Source organism: Drosophila takahashii, chromosome X (genome assembly GCF_030179915.1).
Source record: "Drosophila takahashii strain IR98-3 E-12201 chromosome X, DtakHiC1v2, whole genome shotgun sequence".
Lineage (NCBI taxonomy): Eukaryota > Metazoa > Arthropoda > Insecta > Diptera > Drosophilidae > Drosophila > Drosophila takahashii.
The window spans coordinates 12,271,042-12,291,716 of record NC_091683.1 but is presented as its reverse complement, the minus strand read 5'-3'; the positions used below and the strand labels follow the sequence as shown (position 1 = coordinate 12,291,716).

Here is a 20,675-nt window from a genome sequence, read left to right as displayed (position 1 = left end):
TGAAACATCGCAAAGGGGAGTGAATAAATAAAAATACGATATCTCTTCCCCTTTAAGGTAAACCCGAGCCAAGCCACCTGAGCCACTAACCGAGCGCTAACCCCCCACTAACCGCCACTTGGATAACGCAACGTGTGGCAATCAAAGGGCGCCCACGCCCATTTCTTTGGCTTGACTGCTTGCCACAATTGGAGCATGGGCAGTGGTCAATAATTGTGGGTTTTAGGTGGGGAGGGGGTTCGGGTTTAAGTTGGGTTTAAGTTGGGGTTAGGGGAATAGAAAGTGCAAACAGTTAGAGGACTTGTCTTCATGCAATTGTCACCGACGTCTGCTGCTTCTGTAACCCATTGCAACTGAAAGTTGAAGCTGCTGCCCAGTATAAACAAACAGAAGACTGGGGAAACCAACTGGCAACGCATGCCACATTGGGCCCAAAAAGCAGCAGCAACAACGTGCAACACCAAACACACAACATGCAGCAACCGGCGAGCTGTACTTGAACAAGTCGTACTTGGCATCGTATTTTGGATTTGGACTTGGCCGACTGCCTTAGTGGAGGCCTCAATGGAAAGAAGAAATTTCGCTGCCGGCGCCGACTGCGACGTCGACGGCGCAATGCTGCTGCTGCTGCGCATGCGAAGTGTTCCGCTGCGAGAAAGCAGGTGTCTGCAGCATTCGGCGCTAAACCACGGCGCGAAGCAGACGCGTTTCTCTCTCTCTCTTCCACCTCCTCCTTCAGGCGGGAGTCCATATCCAGCCAATCGATCGACAGATCCTCGGGTTCAAATAAACCGAAAATCGAAAGAAAAAAAAAAAAAACACCAAACACCAAACAAAAAGTATAAACAACGAACAACCGATGAAATAAAAAAGCCAAACACTACAAAACACTCTGCGAATCGGAGCAAAACAAAAAGAAATAATAGAAAAACCCAAGCGAAACGGAAAGAACCGCTTGCGAAACGGTTAGCCAAGTGATCAACACGCTTTTTGTGTCCTTTTCTTTTTTTTTTTTTTTATTTGATATTTTCTTTTGTGTGTGCTCCACTTGCGATCGTTAATTGTTGACCGCGTGCAACGCCCCCCTTCGGCCCCCCGCTGCTGTCATTACCGTCAGCCCATCAGCAGCAACATCAGCGGACAGCAGCAACATCAGCAGCAGCAACATCAGCAGCAGCAACAGCAGCAGCAGCAACATCAGCAACATCAGCGGGCAGAAGTAACGGCCACCGTTCGAGTGCAACCGTTTTTCGAAAGTTGTCGCTAACGCATCCTGTTTGTCAGCCTGCGGAATTTGGAATTGGAATCGGAATTGGTATCGGAACTGCATCGGAATCGGGCCAAGGACCCAAGAGGTGAGTGCCGGCAGATCGCAGTGGGATCCCAAGAACCGGAAGTTAATCCTATAGCGGAACTAGCGCAGGAAGAGGAACTAAGGGATAAAACAAAGGGGGTGGAAATTTATGACATATAGATAGATAGAGAGGGAGTTAGGATCAGTTAGGATCTTGCAGTTCGCTAAGCTCACCAAACTTTTAAGGCCCACTATTTAATATTATAAGATATCACCTACACTTCAGATCAAATATTTTAAATGAAAAAATAAAATATTTTAACGTAAATCACCTTTACTTATTGTTTTTTGTTACTAAAATGTAAAAATTAAACATCCTAAACTTTTAGGGTACTTTTTGTTTTATTTCCTTTAACTAAACAAAGTTTTTTTTATCAGAATATTTGCATTTCAAAAATGTGGAAAAGTTTTAAAATATTAATACAAAAGTTTAAAAGGTAACATTGCCATTTTCTTTATAACAACTAAAATACTTAAATATAAAATTAAAGGAATTGCAGCTGAATAATTGAAAATATTCACCGAGTGATCGTAAAAGTGAAAACAGTGAATTAACAGCCTTTTGTTTTCTTTAAATATCTTTTAAATGTCAATTAATGTCAATTATTTTAAACATGCAACAGCTATTAATTAAGGCTTTATAATCTGAAAAAATTAGTGTTTTTTTAATTACTGCTTAAATGTTTTTAGTTACCATTTTTATTTAAAAAGGCCATTCGTTTTAACTTTTATGAGGTGTACATACATTAAATTGGAGGAGGAGGTGACTACAGCTTTTTCATTATTACGGTTTCCTATTTTCCTCATTTTAAGTGAAAAATTTAAAAAATTAAACACTGATATGGACTTTTATAGAGAATATAGTAAGATATTTGCCAAAAAGAGTGGACAATGGTCAAGGTCAATGGACAATGAATGAAGAATTCACTTTATTCTTCCAAAGTTCTGCCTCGTCTTTCTTTCTTGCATTCACTCTTTCTTCACTCTCTCTTTCCGCGGAATTTCCTCACACCTTTGTCACTATCTTTGGCCTTCTAATTGGCCAACTAAGCGCACTCATATTTGTCTGGGCCAAGATGACCCACTTGAGTTATGGGGAAACCTATTAACACTTTTCACCTCCGCAGTTACCCTTTTCTCCGGCGAGTCTTAAGAGTTAAGTGAGTTGTCATTAAACAGATTCTTTTCTTTCTCGACTTGTCGCAGCTTCAGAGCTTCAGCTTCCCTTTCTTTCAGTCTGTCTTTTTTCTTAATTTTTTATTTTCATTTATGGACTGTTGGTCAGTGGGTGGGGTGGAGGGGCGTAGAAGGGGGGCTAGGGGGGGCACAACACTTAGCGAGTCAATCAATCATCATTGAGTTGACTGAGAAATTGCTAATAAATTGCAATTAGCGGGAAACACTTTCTTATAGCAGGTAACCATAACAATGAGAAGAAATAAAAGCGAAAAGCACTTTCTTCTTTCTTTTCCTCTCCCTCTTCCGCTTTCCTTTATTCTTTGGCCGCCCACAACCAGAGTAAATATCGAATAATGATAAACAAATTAATTATACGTTTAACACACAGCAACATTCATCGGCAGCAGCAGCAACCACAGTAACGGCAGCAACATGCAACATCAACATCCACAGCAACAACACAAACAAGTGCGCTGCAGAAATCTACGAAGAAACGTAGAAATCGGTGCTAAGAAGATTTGGCTGCCGCTTATCATTTTCCTTTCACTGCAGGTGAGTTGAGCCGATGCAAATAATTGAAATCAATTTAAGCCAAAGCCGCAGACACAACAGCAACACAAACAACATGGGCAACATGAGCAAAGGCAGCAGCAACATCACCTTATAAATAGATAATTCCCATTAGCAGCAGCCGGCTTAAGCTTCTCATTCGTTCAGTGGCGTACAGGGGTTTTCATAGGGGGATTTTCACTAAACCAGTAAATTTAGATTGAATTCATATTTAATTATTTCTTTATTAGTTTTGAAAAAGCCTTTATTATCAATTTAAAGATTTTGATTTATCTTTATAAAGTTATTTGTAATATTGCTATATAGATGCACCCCCTTCCGGCGCCTCTGCTCTTTCTCTCTTTCCGTCATCCCCCCTCCCTCTCTCCTTCTGTCTGCCTGTCGTCTGCCTAGTGTGCAAGTGAAAGAGCGCCTCTGCCGGAATGAAATGGAATGAAGAGGAATGCATTGGAATGGGACAGGCTGGGATGGGACGTGTAATTGGCATGGCCTCGTTTCCCGTGTGTGTGTGTGTGTGCGAATGTTACATGTGCTGGTTTTTTAGTTCCTGGAACCAATCAGGAATATATACAAGCATACATATAAGATATCGAAGTGACCGGCGAGGAAAGTAACGGAGAATCGAGTAATTAGTGCGCTTAATGAAAAGGATACAGATAGCAGATCGTAGATGTCATCTGGGGAATTTAGAAACTCACTGTTGCAAACGTTTTAATTAAGATTTTTTTGCAATCTTCAAATGAAATCTCTAGATTTTTTAAATTCTTCTTAACTTTAAGTTAAGATTAAGTTAAGTTTCAGTCAAATAAGACTTTATTTAATTAATTTAATCTTAACAAAGTGCAAAAGTATCTATAATAACATCCTATATTAAATATTTAGATCATATCTCATAGGCTATTATTGACTTAAAAAGGATTTTTCTTATCGAAAGTAAAATGAAGCAATAACATAACCATTCCGTTTGAAGTGCATCCCCATCATTCCTTTCTCTTTTTCGCCTTTTGGCACATATTAAAATTCCATGTGCATCCACTTTGCCTAGGTAACACTCATCCCCGTCCCGAATCTCTTTTGGCCCAGCATTCGTGAGGTTAGAAAGTTTTTTTTTTTGTATTTTGGCCATTCTGGGGCGATGACACAATTTAGCCAGGCCGAAAAAAAGACGAGAAAAAAACATTTTCCATTCCTTTAACAAGCGGCAGCATGTGGTGGCAGCATCATCTCCACTTTTCGCTTCCTTTTCGCTTTCATCTTGGGGTCGAGAAATGCTGCCAAACGGCCTGGCGTTCACCTTTGACCCTCCCTCATCCGCCGGCCTCTTCCCTTCCTCCTCCTTCGGGCCAAGTGGATGCCAAATTCCGATTCTCCGCTAATGTTTCACTTTCTCCCGATTTGGTGGGCTGCCAGGCAAAGTCTCTTCCCAAATCCGAAATCCTAGCACATTGGTCGAGGTCAAGATTGGCAACAACAGCCGGTTTCTTCTGTCTTCTGTCTTCTGTCTTCCGTCTTTGGTCTCTAGTCTTTAGTCACATCATTAGTCTTCTCCATTGGGGATTACGGAAACTAAAGTGTGTGTGGGGGGAATGGGTTTAAGCTGAAACTCACGACTCCCCACTGGATGATTGCCAAACAGCGAAGCGCACTTGGCACACATTTCAATTAACGCAGTTCTCTCGGGATGATTAGTTTCCAGTTAAAGTCGCATATGAGCTGGGAACCGGAACAGACCGAATTTTAGATATCTTTGGGGGCAAATATTTGTAGGGGAAAGGGAAATATCTGCCTAAAAATAAAACGATATTATATTATTATTATTACCAAATATTATAGTTTTAAAAATACAAAGGTGTCTAAAATTAGATGTATAACTTTTTGAAATTTCTAAAAAAAAAATGTTGAAAAATTTTCTAAAATTAATTATTTGAAATATAAAAGTTAAAATTAAAACACAATAATTTTTGGTAATATTACAAAACTTGATTGGTAAATATTACAACAGAATCAGATCAAAAAATTAGCATTAAACATAACTAGAACATTTTTAGGTTCCCAAATTCTCTTGCGATTTATTAAGTGTGTGATATTTTCTCTCTCTGTACGAATTGCTCGTACTTAAGTATAGTTTTTAGTTTTTTGTATTCATGGCTCGCTTCTGCAGTCGCTCCAAATCACGTTCCCGCATGCAAATTTGATTATAGAATTTCGTAGCAGTGGGTTTTTCGGTTTTTTGGTTTTTCGGATTCGTTTCGCGGGCAACTCGTTTGCCATCTTACCATCATACCATCTCATCTCGCCATTGCCAGCCAGCATTTACCATTTACCATTTACCATCTACCTTTTTGTCGTCAATCGTCTGCCGCTTGATGCTTGCCACATCACTTTCTACCAAACAGGATTGCTTCAGGATGCCGCCGTCGCCGCCGTTGCGACATCCCATCTAGAGACTACTAAAAAAACAGAAACAAAAAAAAATAAGACAACAAATCCAATACCAAGATACTGAGACACTGAGACACTCGGATGCTCAGTTTTCTCAGCTTCCCAGTTGGCGGAGAAAGTTGTTTTCGGCGATGCGGCACAGATTTGGCCAAATGGGATGCAGCCTCGCCATCTTCGCTGGGCATCTTCATCATGGCCATGGGTTTGGGTATGGATGGGTATGGTTATGGGTATCTTGGCCATGGCCATCATCGTCCACCTGTCCGCAATTGCTCCAGTGCCACTCCCCCCTCCACGGACACTCGTCGTCTAATTGCCAAGATAGCCCGGCAACTTGGCAACTTGGTAACCGAATCAGTCCAGTTCAGCGACAAGTACATGGCATAGCCATCGCCATCGCGGCGGATCAAGATGTTCCTGAATGGCCAGGCAAAATTAAGATCTGGTCACCCGGAACATGGCCATTGGCCAATCCAAGTGAAGGACGCAAAAAGAAAGTAATGGAAAATTAATTAAGTTTATTAGCAGATCTCACAGTTGGGTAGATGGGAGCTCGGGAGTTACGGGATGCGACACGGGAGTCTTGATTAGAAAGTATGGATGGGTTGCATTCAACACACTCGATTGTACAATCTTGATTTATCACTTTTAATCGAAAATGTCAAATCAGGCTCATAGGAAATTTTAAGTCGATTATTTTTCGATATTTATATTGCAGATCGATTGGTTGACAATCGTTTTAACTTTTGACTGGTTTGAACCTATTTCTATACTTCTTTTTTGATCGATAAATCCTTTAAAAAACTGAGGATCGATTGTTTTTCTGCTGAGATCATAAAACTGACAATCTTTTTAACTTTTGACGATTTGTAGCTTACAGAAATTGAATTAAATAAATAATTTCAGAAATGTTAAAATATATCCTGAAATTTTAAAATCTTTTAAAATAAGTCTTTTTAAAATGTATCCTGAAATATTAAAATTCCTTAAAATAAGTCTTTATTATTATCTATTTTCTGGGGTATTGAGACAAGTTTCTAATTACTATTTTCTGGAGTATTGAAACAAGTTTTTATTTTTTGTTTCCACAATCTTCGTAATCTCTGTGTTTTATCCCCCAACCATTTAGAATTGTAGAATTACTAGGGAAGTGGAAGTGGGTAGTTGTTTCTTCCCACCCATCATCCAGTGTCTAATTTATCTAGATTGTATCTAATCTGTTACACGGCCATTATCGGGTACACATCGTCATCGCCGCAACCCGGCAATTCCGACTGGATGTCGATCGCGATCTCAATCTGGGTCTTGGGTCTCCAGTCTTCAGTCTTCGGTGTCTTTGGTCTTTTGCCTTTTGTTTGTGTTGCTGTCGTCTGGTCTGGCCTGGTCTGGTCTGGTTCTAGCCTTGACATCGCCTTTTAAGCCAGGCGGATCTCCCTGGCAATTGGGTCGCCGCACGTTGCATGTGGCACAAAAAAAAAAAAAAAAAGAAGAAAGAAATAAAAAAAGCGAAATTGTTGCAGTGGCTGCGGTTTTTCTCTTTTCTCCTCTTTCTTTTCTTTTCTTTTTGCTGCCAGTGGCTTTTTGCTGCCTTATGCAATTGAGTTGCATGCCGCATCCGCCTTGCAACCTGCAACCTGCCACTCGCCACTTGCCACTGCGCCCATTCCATTTGGCATTCCCCAACTGAAATCATTCCGTTCTTCGCAACTTCTCAACTTCTCATCTTCTCATCTTCTCCGTTTCCATTTCCATTTAACCACCCAAACCCGAACCGGAATGGGGCTACAGGTCGCCCTCGTCTGCGCGGACGATGTGGAGGTGGTGAAGGCCATTGCCGGTGGGCCGGACGACGATCTGACCATCGCCCTGGGTGATCACGAGAACGAGCTGGACCAGATGGCCCAGGAGTCGGAGCAGGAGCAGCAGGCTCAAGCGCAACAGCAGCAGCAGCAGCAACAGCAGCAACAGCAGCAACAGCTGCCGCAGATCCAGATGCAGTTGCCCCAGTCGGTGCCCAAGGTGCAGGTGCACTACCAGCACAACATGCCCCAGCCACCGCCCAATGTGGCCGTGGGCCTCACCATGCGCAGTAAGTACAGGGATAAGTCATAGATCATAGCCAGAACATATTCGTAAATACCTTAAAAGGGTAGGTTAGTGCCCTGTGTGTCCGGGTTCAAAACCACACATGTTCCATGAATTTTCATGTTTTTTTTTTAACATTTAAAAGCTTTTTGAAAAATTAAAGACCACATATTTATAGATTATTAGAAAACACGTTTTCATTTTTTGTGCTGAGTAATATTTGAATATTAAAATAAATAAATGGAGCCCATTTTAAAAATTAAAGTCCTCTTCTACCTAAATATTTTTTTTTTTTATTTTTTTATTAATGCTGAGCAATATTTAAAAAAAATAATATATTATTGTCAAAAAAAACTGAAATATTTAACAAAACAAATTACTTTAAAATATGGGACAATTTATCTTTATTTCTTATTAATAAAAATTTGAAATAATAAATATCAAGTTAACATGTCAACAAAATTAATTTTAAGGAAATTCGAACAACTGGAATAATAATAATGAAATTATATAATAATATACAAATAATACACGGGAATATTAGGGTATAATAATTATGTTTATGTCCATTAAGCTATGAAATATGTAATCTTTGATTCTTATTGCCTTTAAAAATCAAAAGTTAATATTAAAATATAATATTAAGTTCCTAGCTTGATGCGTAAGTAATTTAATTTGCGTTTGCTGCTCCACTTGTAGACAATCACCAGAACATTCCGCTGAGCTTTGGCCAGCCCTTCGGACCGCCGCCGCCGCCGGGAGCGCAGTTCTACAAGGGACCGCCGCCGCCGCAGCTGCAGCAGCGACCGCAGCCGCCGCCGCAGTTGCAGTTGCAGGTGCAGCCGCAACAGCAGCAGCAGCAACAGCAGCAGCAGCAGCAGCAGCAGGGACAGCAGCAACAGGTGCAGGTGCCCGATTTGAGTGTGGGCGGATCGAGCAACAACGAGATCTGGGCGGCTCCCGTGCAGGACATGCCCAAGATCGTCTCCCTGGACGTGAAGTGCGAGAAGAACGGCATGAAGGTGTTCGTGCAGTTCGACAAGCCCTTCAACGGCATCGTCTTCTCGAAGGGCCACTACAGCAACATGAACTGCGTCCACCTGCCCTCCGGATTGGGCCGCAGCTCGGCTAGCTTCGACATTGGGCTGCACGAGTGCGGAACCGCCGGGAATACGGACAACTACAACCAGGGCTATGGCCACGAGGCGGGAAGCACGGGGGCGGGCACGTATTTCGAGAACATCATCGTCATCCAGTACGATCCGCAGGTGCAGGAGGTGTGGGATCAGGCGAGGAAGCTGCGCTGCACGTGGCACGATCAGTACGAGAAGAGCGTGACCTTCAGGCCCTTCCCCGTCGACATGCTGGATGTGGTGAGGGCGGATTTCGCGGGCGACAATGTGGGCTGCTGGATGCAAATCCAAGTGGGCAAGGGCCCGTGGGCCTCGGAGGTCTCGGGGCTGGTGAAGATCGGCCAGACAATGACCATGGTGCTGGCCATCAAGGACGACGACTCCAAGTTCGATATGCTGGTGCGCAATTGTGTGGCCCACGACGGCAAGAGGGCGCCCATTCAGTTGGTGGACCAGAGGGGTTGCGTTACCCGACCCAAGCTAATGTCCCGCTTCACGAAGATCAAGAACTTCGGGGCCTCCGCCTCGGTGCTGTCGTATGCCCACTTCCAGGCCTTCAAGTTCCCCGACTCGATGGAGGTGCACTTCCAGTGCACCATCCAGATCTGCCGCTACCACTGCCCGGAGCAATGCTCGGCGGAGACGAACCTCCAGGACGTCCACCATCTGCAGGTGGGTCCGGAGTCGCAGTACGGACCGCCGCCGCAGCTCCATGTGGATGCGTATCATGTGGCCAGTGCGATTGGCAAGCGAAGGGACGAGCGGAGGGTCCAGAGGAGGGCTCGAGCGGTGGCCGAGCCGCAGGTGGGCCTGAACAGGATCATCAAGGTGGTGTCCTCTGGGGATCTGACCTTTGCAATTGACGAGAATGGTAATGGTAGCTCCTCTTTGAATGGCTCCTCCTTTGGCAACGGGGTGGATCGCAGTCCACAGACGATGGTGTTCCCGCTGCGCGAGGAGGGACTCATCTGCATGACCACGCCGGGCTTCGCCATCACGCTCATCGTGCTGCTGGGCATCCTGGTCACCTCCTGCCTCACCTCCGCCGTGCTCTACGTCCGCCTGCGCCCCTTCGCCTCGTTCTCGGCCAGCGCCAAGGAGCGGGCCGTCGCCTTCACGAATCCCCAGCTGGCCCAGCTGCCCCAGCTGCCGCATCCCGTCATCCAGCTGCCCTCGCCGGCGGATCTGCAGGGCACGCTCTCCAAGAAGCGGGCGATGTCGTGAGCACGCCTCCGACTGTGCGACTGCAACTAGTTCCGTTTGGAGGTTGGAGGATGGAGGATCGGATGGTGGATGGGCGGTCGGATATCAGGTGGCTTGGCATTGGCAATAGTGGATGGTTATCGGGGTCTTGGCGGCTTCAGTTGGAGAGATAAAATAGAAAATGTATTACTCAAATCTGTTCTTAAATTTAATAATATTCCAAACTTTAAATCAACTAAATTGAATAATAGGAACAAGAAGAAATCGAATTAGAGTTTTACAATATCAATATCTTGCCTGTGCAGCATTATATTTAAAATTCTTATTACTTACTACTGAACCGCCATTGATTCTCAAAATGCAACCCTATTAGTGCCATCGCTAGTAACCGCATTTCGTCGGCGCTTCCGTTTCCGTTCCCGTTCCGTTTCCACTTCCGTTTACGGTTCTAGGTACAGTTGTGTCTGCGTCTGCGGCTCTTAAATTTGTAGCGTACACTTCGTTAGTATAATTTTTGATACAAATCATTTAACATTAACTCAAGCCGTTTACTGGGTTCTCCTTGTCCTCCACCTCCACCTCCATTTCCATTTCCATTTCCCCGTAAGCTCTCTACCTCTAGAAACCTCTCTTCACGACACCACTTGCAATTCTTGTGTCCCTTTCACTCCTCTCCCTTCCCCTGGTGGCAGTCGATAATCGATTATTTTTGTTTTAGTTTAAGCCTAGGTTCTATTTCATGTAAAACGGTGCTAAGCCATGATCAGCCCATCATACCCATCTGACAATCACTTGTAGCTTTCTTCAGCATTTGAGCCGATATATAATTCATTACTTAGAGTATTTCTCGTAAGACTCTCTTAAGACTTTGAAGACACGCATACACACGCATTTTGCACACAAACACACAAATATACACATAACAAATATACACTTGAATTAGTCACTAAATATTTTAAGCGCTTTAAGCCGTAGACTAAGCCGAATACTTATGCCTCCCACTGTCAGCCATTTACCCAGACTTCCCATATCAACTTTTATCAGTTAGTACGCCCCGTAGTCCACTTATTTATTTGCATAATGATTTATACATATCGCATACATACCCGCATATATACCGCCTTATATATATCTTCGATTTTTTTTGTCTACTTTTATAAGCCGAGCAAAGCGAGTGAGAAGAGAAAGTGTTCAATAAATTGTTTAGAATCCCTTTAAAAAAGGCGTTATTGTTTTTATTCATTTGGAATTGAGGGTCAATATTCGAGGTAAGTATCTTAAAAGTGATTTTCACGATTCCGGACATTACGGAGGCTCACATTGGAAGTTTCGAAGGTCCAAAAATACCTTCAGGGACTAGCACACATACGTAGTGTTGCCTTTTATCAAAACAATATGAAACAATGCTGTAACTTGGCTAAAAATGGTCCTACACCAAAAATACTGTTTTGAAAAGATAACAAAATTTGCAATAAATCCATAACACTTTCCGTGTGATTTTGGAAAAATAAAATTTTCGCCAATTTTTAATTTTTTTATAAGGGGGTACCCCATGATTTTTTGCGAAAAATTTAAAATACATAAAATATCAAGGTTTAAATGCCAATCGTTAGGAAATTTAATAACGAGTTCAGAAAGGTATTACACTCCACACTTTAAATCAGTATTTGCTTTGTTTTAGCGAAAAAACCGGTTTTGTTTTTTTTTTGGAAATTCGGAATTTCAGTTTTTGACAAAAATTGAAATATTTTCTTTTGGTTTTTTTGCTGCAACTTGGCCAAAAATGGTCCTACACCAAAAATACATACTGTTTTGAACAGATAACAAAATTTGCTATAAATCCATAAAACTTTCCGTGTAATTTTGGAAAAATAAAATTTTCGCCAATTTTTAATTTTTTTATAAGGGGGTACCCCATGATTTTTTGCGAAAAATTAAAAATACATAAAATATCAAGGTTTAAATGCCAATCGTTAGGAAATTTAATAACGAGTTCAGAAAGGTATTACACTCTATACTTTAAATTAGTATTTGCTTTGTTTTAGCGAAAAAACCGGTTTTGTTTTTTTTTTTGGAAATTCGGAATTTCAGTTTTTGACAAAAATTGAAATATTTTCTTTTGGTTTTTTTGCTGCAACTTGGCCAAAAATGGTCCTACACCAAAAATACATACTGTTTTGAACAGATAACAAAATTTGCTATAAATCCATAAAACTTTCCGTGTAATTTTGGAAAAATAAAATTTTCGCCAATTTTTAATTTTTTTATAAGGGGGTACCCCATGATTTTTTGCGAAAAATTAAAAATACATAAAATATCAAGGTGTAAATGCCAATCGTTAGGAAATTTAATAACGAGCTCAGAAAGGTATGACACTCCATACTTTAAATCAGTATTTGCTTTGTTTTAGCGAAAAAAACGGTTTTGTTTTTTTTTTGGAAATTCGGAATTTCAGTTTTTGACAAAAATTTAAATATTTTCTTTTGGTTTTTTTGCTGCAACTTGGCCAAAAATGGTCCTACACCAAAAATACATACTGTTTTGAACAGATAACAAAATTTGCTATAAATCCATAAAACTTTCCGTGTAATTTTGGAAAAATAAAATTTTCGCCAATTTTTAATTTTTTTATAAGGGGGTACCCCATGATTTTTTGCGAAAAATTAAAAATGAATAAATTGTCAAGGTTTAAATGCCAATCGTTAGGAAATTTAATAACGAGTTCAGAAAGGTATGACAATCCATACTTTGAATCAGTATTTGCTTTGTTATAGCGAAAAAACTGCAACGTTTTAGCGAAAAAACGGGTTTTGTTTTTTTTTGGAAATTCGCGATTTCAGTTTTTGACAAAAATTGGAATTCTTTCTTTTGGTTTTTTGCTGTAACTTGGCCAAAAATGGTCCTACACCAAAAATTCATACTGTTTTGAACAGATAACAAAATTTGCTATAAATCCATAAAACTTTCCGTGTAATTTTGGAAAAATAAAATTTTCGCCAATTTTTAATTTTTTTATAAGGGGGTACCCCATGATTTTTTGCGAAAAATTAAAAATGAATAAATTGTCAAGGTTTAAATGCCAATCGTTAGGAAATTTAATAACGAGTTCAGAAAGGTATGACAATCCATACTTTGAATCAGTATTTGCTTTGTTATAGCGAAAAAACTACAACGTTTTAGCGAAAAAACGGGGTTGGTTTTTTTTTGGAAATTCGCGATTTCAGTTTTTGACAAAAATTGGAATTCTTTCTTTTGGTTTTTTTGCTGTAACTTGGCCAAAAATGGTCCTACACCAAAAATTCATACTGTTTTGAACAGATAACAAAATTTGCTATAAATCCATAAAACTTTCCGTGTAATTTTGGAAAAATAAAATTTTCGCCAATTTTTAATTTTTTTATAAGGGGGTACCCCATGATTTTTTACGAAAAATTAAAAATGAATAAATTGTCAAGGTTTAAATGCCAATCGTTAGGAAATTTAATAACGAGTTCAGAAAGGTATGACAATCCATACTTTGAATCAGTATTTGCTTTGTTATAGCGAAAAAACTACAACGTTTTAGCGAAAAAACGGGTTTTGTTTTTTTTTGGAAATTCGCGATTTCAGTTTTTGACAAAAATTGGAATTCTTTCTTTTGGTTTTTTTGCTGTAACTTGGCCAAAAATGGTCCTACACCAAAAATTCATACTGTTTTGAACAGATAACAAAATTTGCTATAAATCCATAAAACTTTCCGTGTAATTTTGGAAAAATAAAATTTTCGCCAATTTTTAATTTTTTTACAAGGGGGTACCCCATGATTTTTTGCGAAAAATTAAAAATGAATAAATTGTCAAGGTTTAAATGCCAATCGTTAGGAAATTTAATAACGAGTTCAGAAAGGTATGACAATCCATACTTTGAATCAGTATTTGCTTTGTTATAGCGAAAAAACTACAACGTTTTAGCGAAAAAACGGGGTTGGTTTTTTTTTGGAAATTCGCGATTTCAGTTTTTGACAAAAATTGGAATTCTTTCTTTTGGTTTTTTTGCTGTAACTTGGCCAAAAATGGTCCTACACCAAAAATTCATACTGTTTTGAACAGATAACAAAATTTGCTATAAATCCATAAAACTTTCCGTGTAATTTTGAAAAAATAAAATTTTCGCCAATTTTTAATTTTTTTATAAGGGGGTACCCCATGATTTTTTACGAAAAATTAAAAATGAATAAATTGTCAAGGTTTAAATGCCAATCGTTAGGAAATTTAATAACGAGTTCAGAAAGGTATGACAATCCATACTTTGAATCAGTATTTGCTTTGTTATAGCGAAAAAACTACAACGTTTTAGCGAAAAAACGGGTTTTGTTTTTTTTTGGAAATTCGCGATTTCAGTTTTTGACAAAAATTGGAATTCTTTCTTTTGGTTTTTTTGCTGTAACTTGGCCAAAAATGGTCCTACACCAAAAATTCATACTGTTTTGAACAGATAACAAAATTTGCTATAAATCCATAAAACTTTCCGTGTAATTTTGGAAAAATAAAATTTTCGCCAATTTTTAATTTTTTTATAAGGGGGTACCCCATGATTTTTTGCGAAAAATTAAAAATGAATAAATTGTCAAGGTTTAAATGCCAATCGTTAGGAAATTTAATAACGAGTTCAGAAAGGTATGACAATCCATACTTTGAATCAGTATTTGCTTTGTTATAGCGAAAAAACTACAACGTTTTAGCGAAAAAACGGGGTTGGTTTTTTTTTGGAAATTCGCGATTTCAGTTTTTGACAAAAATTGGAATTCTTTCTTTTGGTTTTTTTGCTGTAACTTGGCCAAAAATGGTCCTACACCAAAAATTCATACTGTTTTGAACAGATAACAAAATTTGCTATAAATCCATAAAACTTTCCGTGTAATTTTGGAAAAATAAAATTTTCGCCAATTTTTAATTTTTTTATAAGGGGGTACCCCATGATTTTTTACGAAAAATTAAAAATGAATAAATTGTCAAGGTTTAAATGCCAATCGTTAGGAAATTTAATAACGAGTTCAGAAAGGTATGACAATCCATACTTTGAATCAGTATTTGCTTTGTTATAGCGAAAAAACTACAACGTTTTAGCGAAAAAACGGGTTTTGTTTTTTTTTGGAAATTCGCGATTTCAGTTTTTGACAAAAATTGGAATTCTTTCTTTTGGTTTTTTTGCTGTAACTTGGCCAAAAATGGTCCTACACCAAAAATTCATACTGTTTTGAACAGATAACAAAATTTGCTATAAATCCATAAAACTTTCCGTGTAATTTTGGAAAAATAAAATTTTCGCCAATTTTTAATTTTTTTATAAGGGGGTACCCCATGATTTTTTGCGAAAAATTAAAAATGAATAAATTGTCAAGGTTTAAATGCCAATCGTTAGGAAATTTAATAACGAGTTCAGAAAGGTATGACAATCCATACTTTGAATCAGTATTTGCTTTGTTATAGCGAAAAAACTACAACGTTTTAGCGAAAAAACGGGGTTGGTTTTTTTTTGGAAATTCGCGATTTCAGTTTTTGACAAAAATTGGAATTCTTTCTTTTGGTTTTTTTGCTGTAACTTGGCCAAAAATGGTCCTACACCAAAAATTCATACTGTTTTGAACAGATAACAAAATTTGCTATAAATCCATAAAACTTTCCGTGTAATTTTGAAAAAATAAAATTTTCGCCAATTTTTAATTTTTTTATAAGGGGGTACCCCATGATTTTTTACGAAAAATTAAAAATGAATAAATTGTCAAGGTTTAAATGCCAATCGTTAGGAAATTTAATAACGAGTTCAGAAAGGTATGACAATCCATACTTTGAATCAGTATTTGCTTTGTTATAGCGAAAAAACTACAACGTTTTAGCGAAAAAACGGGTTTTGTTTTTTTTTGGAAATTCGCGATTTCAGTTTTTGACAAAAATTGGAATTCTTTCTTTTGGTTTTTTTGCTGTAACTTGGCCAAAAATGGTCCTACACCAAAAATTCATACTGTTTTGAACAGATAACAAAATTTGCTATAAATCCATAAAACTTTCCGTGTAATTTTGGAAAAATAAAATTTTCGCCAATTTTTAATTTTTTTATAAGGGGGTACCCCATGATTTTTTGCGAAAAATTAAAAATGAATAAATTGTCAAGGTTTAAATGCCAATCGTTAGGAAATTTAATAACGAGTTCAGAAAGGTATGACAATCCATACTTTGAATCAGTATTTGCTTTGTTATAGCGAAAAAACTACAACGTTTTAGCGAAAAAACGGGGTTGGTTTTTTTTTGGAAATTCGCGATTTCAGTTTTTGACAAAAATTGGAATTCTTTCTTTTGGTTTTTTTGCTGTAACTTGGCCAAAAATGGTCCTACACCAAAAATTCATACTGTTTTGAACAGATAACAAAATTTGCTATAAATCCATAAAACTTTCCGTGTAATTTTGGAAAAATAAAATTTTCGCCAATTTTTAATTTTTTTATAAGGGGGTACCCCATGATTTTTTGCGAAAAATTAAAAATGAATAAATTGTCAAGGTTTAAATGCCAATCGTTAGGAAATTTAATAACGAGTTCAGAAAGGTATGACAATCCATACTTTGAATCAGTATTTGCTTTGTTATAGCGAAAAAACTACAACGTTTTAGCGAAAAAACGGGGTTGGTTTTTTTTTGGAAATTCGCGATTTCAGTTTTTGACAAAAATTGGAATTCTTTCTTTTGGTTTTTTTGCTGTAACTTGGCCAAAAATGGTCCTACACCAAAAATTCATACTGTTTTGAACAGATAACAAAATTTGCTATAAATCCATAAAACTTTCCGTGTAATTTTGGAAAAATAAAATTTTCGCCAATTTTTAATTTTTTTATAAGGGGGTACCCCATGATTTTTTACGAAAAATTAAAAATGAATAAATTGTCAAGGTTTAAATGCCAATCGTTAGGAAATTTAATAACGAGTTCAGAAAGGTATGACAATCCATACTTTGAATCAGTATTTGCTTTGTTATAGCGAAAAAACTACAACGTTTTAGCGAAAAAACGGGTTTTGTTTTTTTTTGGAAATTCGCGATTTCAGTTTTTGACAAAAATTGGAATTCTTTCTTTTGGTTTTTTTGCTGTAACTTGGCCAAAAATGGTCCTACACCAAAAATTCATACTGTTTTGAACAGATAACAAAATTTGCTATAAATCCATAAAACTTTCCGTGTAATTTTGGAAAAATAAAATTTTCGCCAATTTTTAATTTTTTTATAAGGGGGTACCCCATGATTTTTTGCGAAAAATTAAAAATGAATAAATTGTCAAGGTTTAAATGCCAATCGTTAGGAAATTTAATAACGAGTTCAGAAAGGTATGACAATCCATACTTTGAATCAGTATTTGCTTTGTTATAGCGAAAAAACTACAACGTTTTAGCGAAAAAAACGGGGTTGGTTTTTTTTTGGAAATTCGCGATTTCAGTTTTTGACAAAAATTGGAATTCTTTCTTTTGGTTTTTTTGCTGTAACTTGGCCAAAAATGGTCCTACACCAAAAATTCATACTGTTTTGAACAGATAACAAAATTTGCTATAAATCCATAAAACTTTCCGTGTAATTTTGAAAAAATAAAATTTTCGCCAATTTTTAATTTTTTTATAAGGGGGTACCCCATGATTTTTTACGAAAAATTAAAAATGAATAAATTGTCAAGGTTTAAATGCCAATCGTTAGGAAATTTAATAACGAGTTCAGAAAGGTATGACAATCCATACTTTGAATCAGTATTTGCTTTGTTATAGCGAAAAAACTACAACGTTTTAGCGAAAAAACGGGTTTTGTTTTTTTTTGGAAATTCGCGATTTCAGTTTTTGACAAAAATTGGAATTCTTTCTTTTGGTTTTTTTGCTGTAACTTGGCCAAAAATGGTCCTACACCAAAAATTCATACTGTTTTGAACAGATAACAAAATTTGCTATAAATCCATAAAACTTTCCGTGTAATTTTGGAAAAATAAAATTTTCGCCAATTTTTAATTTTTTTATAAGGGGGTACCCCATGATTTTTTGCGAAAAATTAAAAATGAATAAATTGTCAAGGTTTAAATGCCAATCGTTAGGAAATTTAATAACGAGTTCAGAAAGGTATGACAATCCATACTTTGAATCAGTATTTGCTTTGTTATAGCGAAAAAACTACAACGTTTTAGCGAAAAAACGGGGTTGGTTTTTTTTTGGAAATTCGCGATTTCAGTTTTTGACAAAAATTGGAATTCTTTCTTTTGGTTTTTTTGCTGTAACTTGGCCAAAAATGGTCCTACACCAAAAATTCATACTGTTTTGAACAGATAACAAAATTTGCTATAAATCCATAAAACTTTCCGTGTAATTTTGAAAAAATAAAATTTTCGCCAATTTTTAATTTTTTTATAAGGGGGTACCCCATGATTTTTTACGAAAAATTAAAAATGAATAAATTGTCAAGGTTTAAATGCCAATCGTTAGGAAATTTAATAACGAGTTCAGAAAGGTATGACAATCCATACTTTGAATCAGTATTTGCTTTGTTATAGCGAAAAAACTACAACGTTTTAGCGAAAAAACGGGTTTTGTTTTTTTTTTGGAAATTCGCGATTTCAGTTTTTGACAAAAATTGGAATTCTTTCTTTTGGTTTTTTTGCTGTAACTTGGCCAAAAATGGTCCTACACCAAAAATTCATACTGTTTTGAACAGAAAACAAAATTTGCTATAAATCCATAAAACTTTCCGTGTAATTTTGGAAAAATAAAATTTTCGCCAATTTTTAATTTTTTTATAAGGGGGTACCCCATGATTTTTTGCGAAAAATTAAAAATGAATAAATTGTCAAGGTTTAAATGCCAATCGTTAGGAAATTTAATAACGAGTTCAGAAAGGTATGACAATCCATACTTTGAATCAGTATTTGCTTTGTTATAGCGAAAAAACTGCAACGTTTTAGCGAAAAAACGGGTTTTGTTTTTTTTTGGAAATTCGCAATTTCAGTTTTTGACAAAAATTGGAATTCTTTCTTTTGGTTTTTTTGCTGTAACTTGGCCAAAAATGGTCCTACACCAAAAATTCATACTGTTTTGAACAGATAACAAAATTTGCTATAAATCCATAAAACTTTCCGTGTAATTTTGGAAAAATAAAATTTTCGCCAATTTTTAATTTTTTTATAAGGGGGTACCCCATGATTTTTTGCGAAAAATTAAAAATGAATAAATTGTCAAGGTTTAAATGCCAATCGTTAGGAAATTTAATAACGAGTTCAGAAAGGTATGACAATCCATACTTTGAATCAGTATTTGCTTTGTTATAGCGAAAAAACTACAACGTTTTAGCGAAAAAACGGGGTTGGTTTTTTTTTGGAAATTCGCGATTTCAGTTTTTGACAAAAATTGGAAAAAACGGGTTTTGTTTTTTTTTGGAAATTCGCGATTTCAGTTTTTGACAAAAATTGGAATTCTTTCTTTTGGTTTTTTTGCTGTAACTTGGCCAAAAATGGTCCTACACCAAAAATTCATACTGTTTTGAACAGAAAACAAAATTTGCTATAAATCCATAAAACTTTCCGTGTAATTTTGGAAAAATAAAATTTTCGCCAATTTTTAATTTTTTTATAAGGGGGTACCCCATGATTTTTTGCGAAAAATTAAAAATGAATAAATTGTCAAGGTTTAAATGCCAATCGTTAGGAAATTTAATAACGAGTTCAGAAAGGTATGACAATCCATACTTTGAATCAGTATTTGCTTTGTTATAGCGAAAAAACTGCAACGTTTTAGCGAAAAAACGGGTTTTGTTTTTTTTTGGAAATTCGCGATTTCAGTTTTTGACAAAAATTGGAATTCTTTCTTTTGGTTTTTTTGCTGTAACTTGGCCAAAAATGGTCCTACACCAAAAATTCATACTGTTTTGAACAGAAAACAAAATTTGCTATAAATCCATAAAACTTTCCGTGTAATTTTGGAAAAATAAAATTTTCGCCAATTTTTAATTTTTTTATAAGGGGGTACCCCATGATTTTTTGCGAAAAATTAAAAATGAATAAATTGTCAAGGTTTAAATGCCAATCGTTAGGAAATTTAATAACGAGTTCAGAAAGGTATGACAATCCATACTTTGAATCAGTATTTGCTTTGTTATAGCGAAAAAACTGCAACGTTTTAGCGAAAAAACGGGTTTTGTTTTTTTTAGGAAATTCGCAATTTCAGTTTTTGACAAAAATTGGAATTCTTTCTTTTGGTTTTTTTGCTGTAACTTGGCCAAAAATGGTCCTACACCAAAAATTCATACTGTTTTGAACAGATAACAAAATTTGCTATAAATCCATAAAACTTTCCGTGTAATTTTGGAAAAATAAAATTTTCGCCAATTTTTAATTTTTTTATAAGGGGGTACCCCATGATTTTTTGCGAAAAATTAAAAATGAATAAATTGTCAAGGTTTAAATGCCAATCGTTAGGAAATTTAATAACGAGTTCAGAAAGGTATGACAATCCATACTTTGAATCAGTATTTGCTTTGTTATAGCGAAAAAACTACAACGTTTTAGCGAAAAAACGGGGTTGGTTTTTTTTTGGAAATTCGCGATTTCAGTTTTTGACAAAAATTGGAATTCTTTCTTTTGGTTTTTTTGCTGTAACTTGGCCAAAAATGGTCCTACACCAAAAATTCATACTGTTTTGAACAGATAACAAAATTTGCT

At 36.7% G+C, this 20,675-nt stretch overlaps 1 protein-coding gene and 1 long non-coding RNA gene across 4 annotated transcripts; one reads left to right on the top strand and one right to left on the bottom strand.

Moving 5' to 3' along the window:
* Nucleotides 1-1,191: 1,191 nt before the first annotated feature.
* Nucleotides 1,192-10,107, top strand: dy (transmembrane protein dusky). The gene is made up of 4 exons (XM_044395145.2): nt 1,192-1,355; nt 2,922-3,085; nt 7,334-7,634; nt 8,330-10,107. The coding sequence occupies exons 2-4, from the start codon at nt 2,966-2,968 to the stop codon at nt 9,985-9,987; spliced, it is 2,079 nt and encodes a 692-aa protein (XP_044251080.1). The 5' UTR covers nt 1,192-1,355; nt 2,922-2,965; the 3' UTR covers nt 9,988-10,107.
* LOC138913885 (uncharacterized) lies at nt 4,111-5,573 on the bottom strand. 3 transcript variants are annotated; one of them, XR_011419761.1, is made up of 3 exons: nt 5,219-5,573; nt 4,712-4,889; nt 4,111-4,645 (listed from the first exon to the last, which is right to left on the bottom strand). It is a non-coding gene; the product is annotated as an uncharacterized lncRNA (long non-coding RNA). The 3 variants fall into 3 exon arrangements; XR_011419762.1 differs by having other exon boundaries at nt 4,112-4,648; nt 5,442-5,548; XR_011419760.1 differs by having other exon boundaries at nt 4,113-4,648.
* Nucleotides 10,108-20,675: the final 10,568 nt, after the last annotated feature.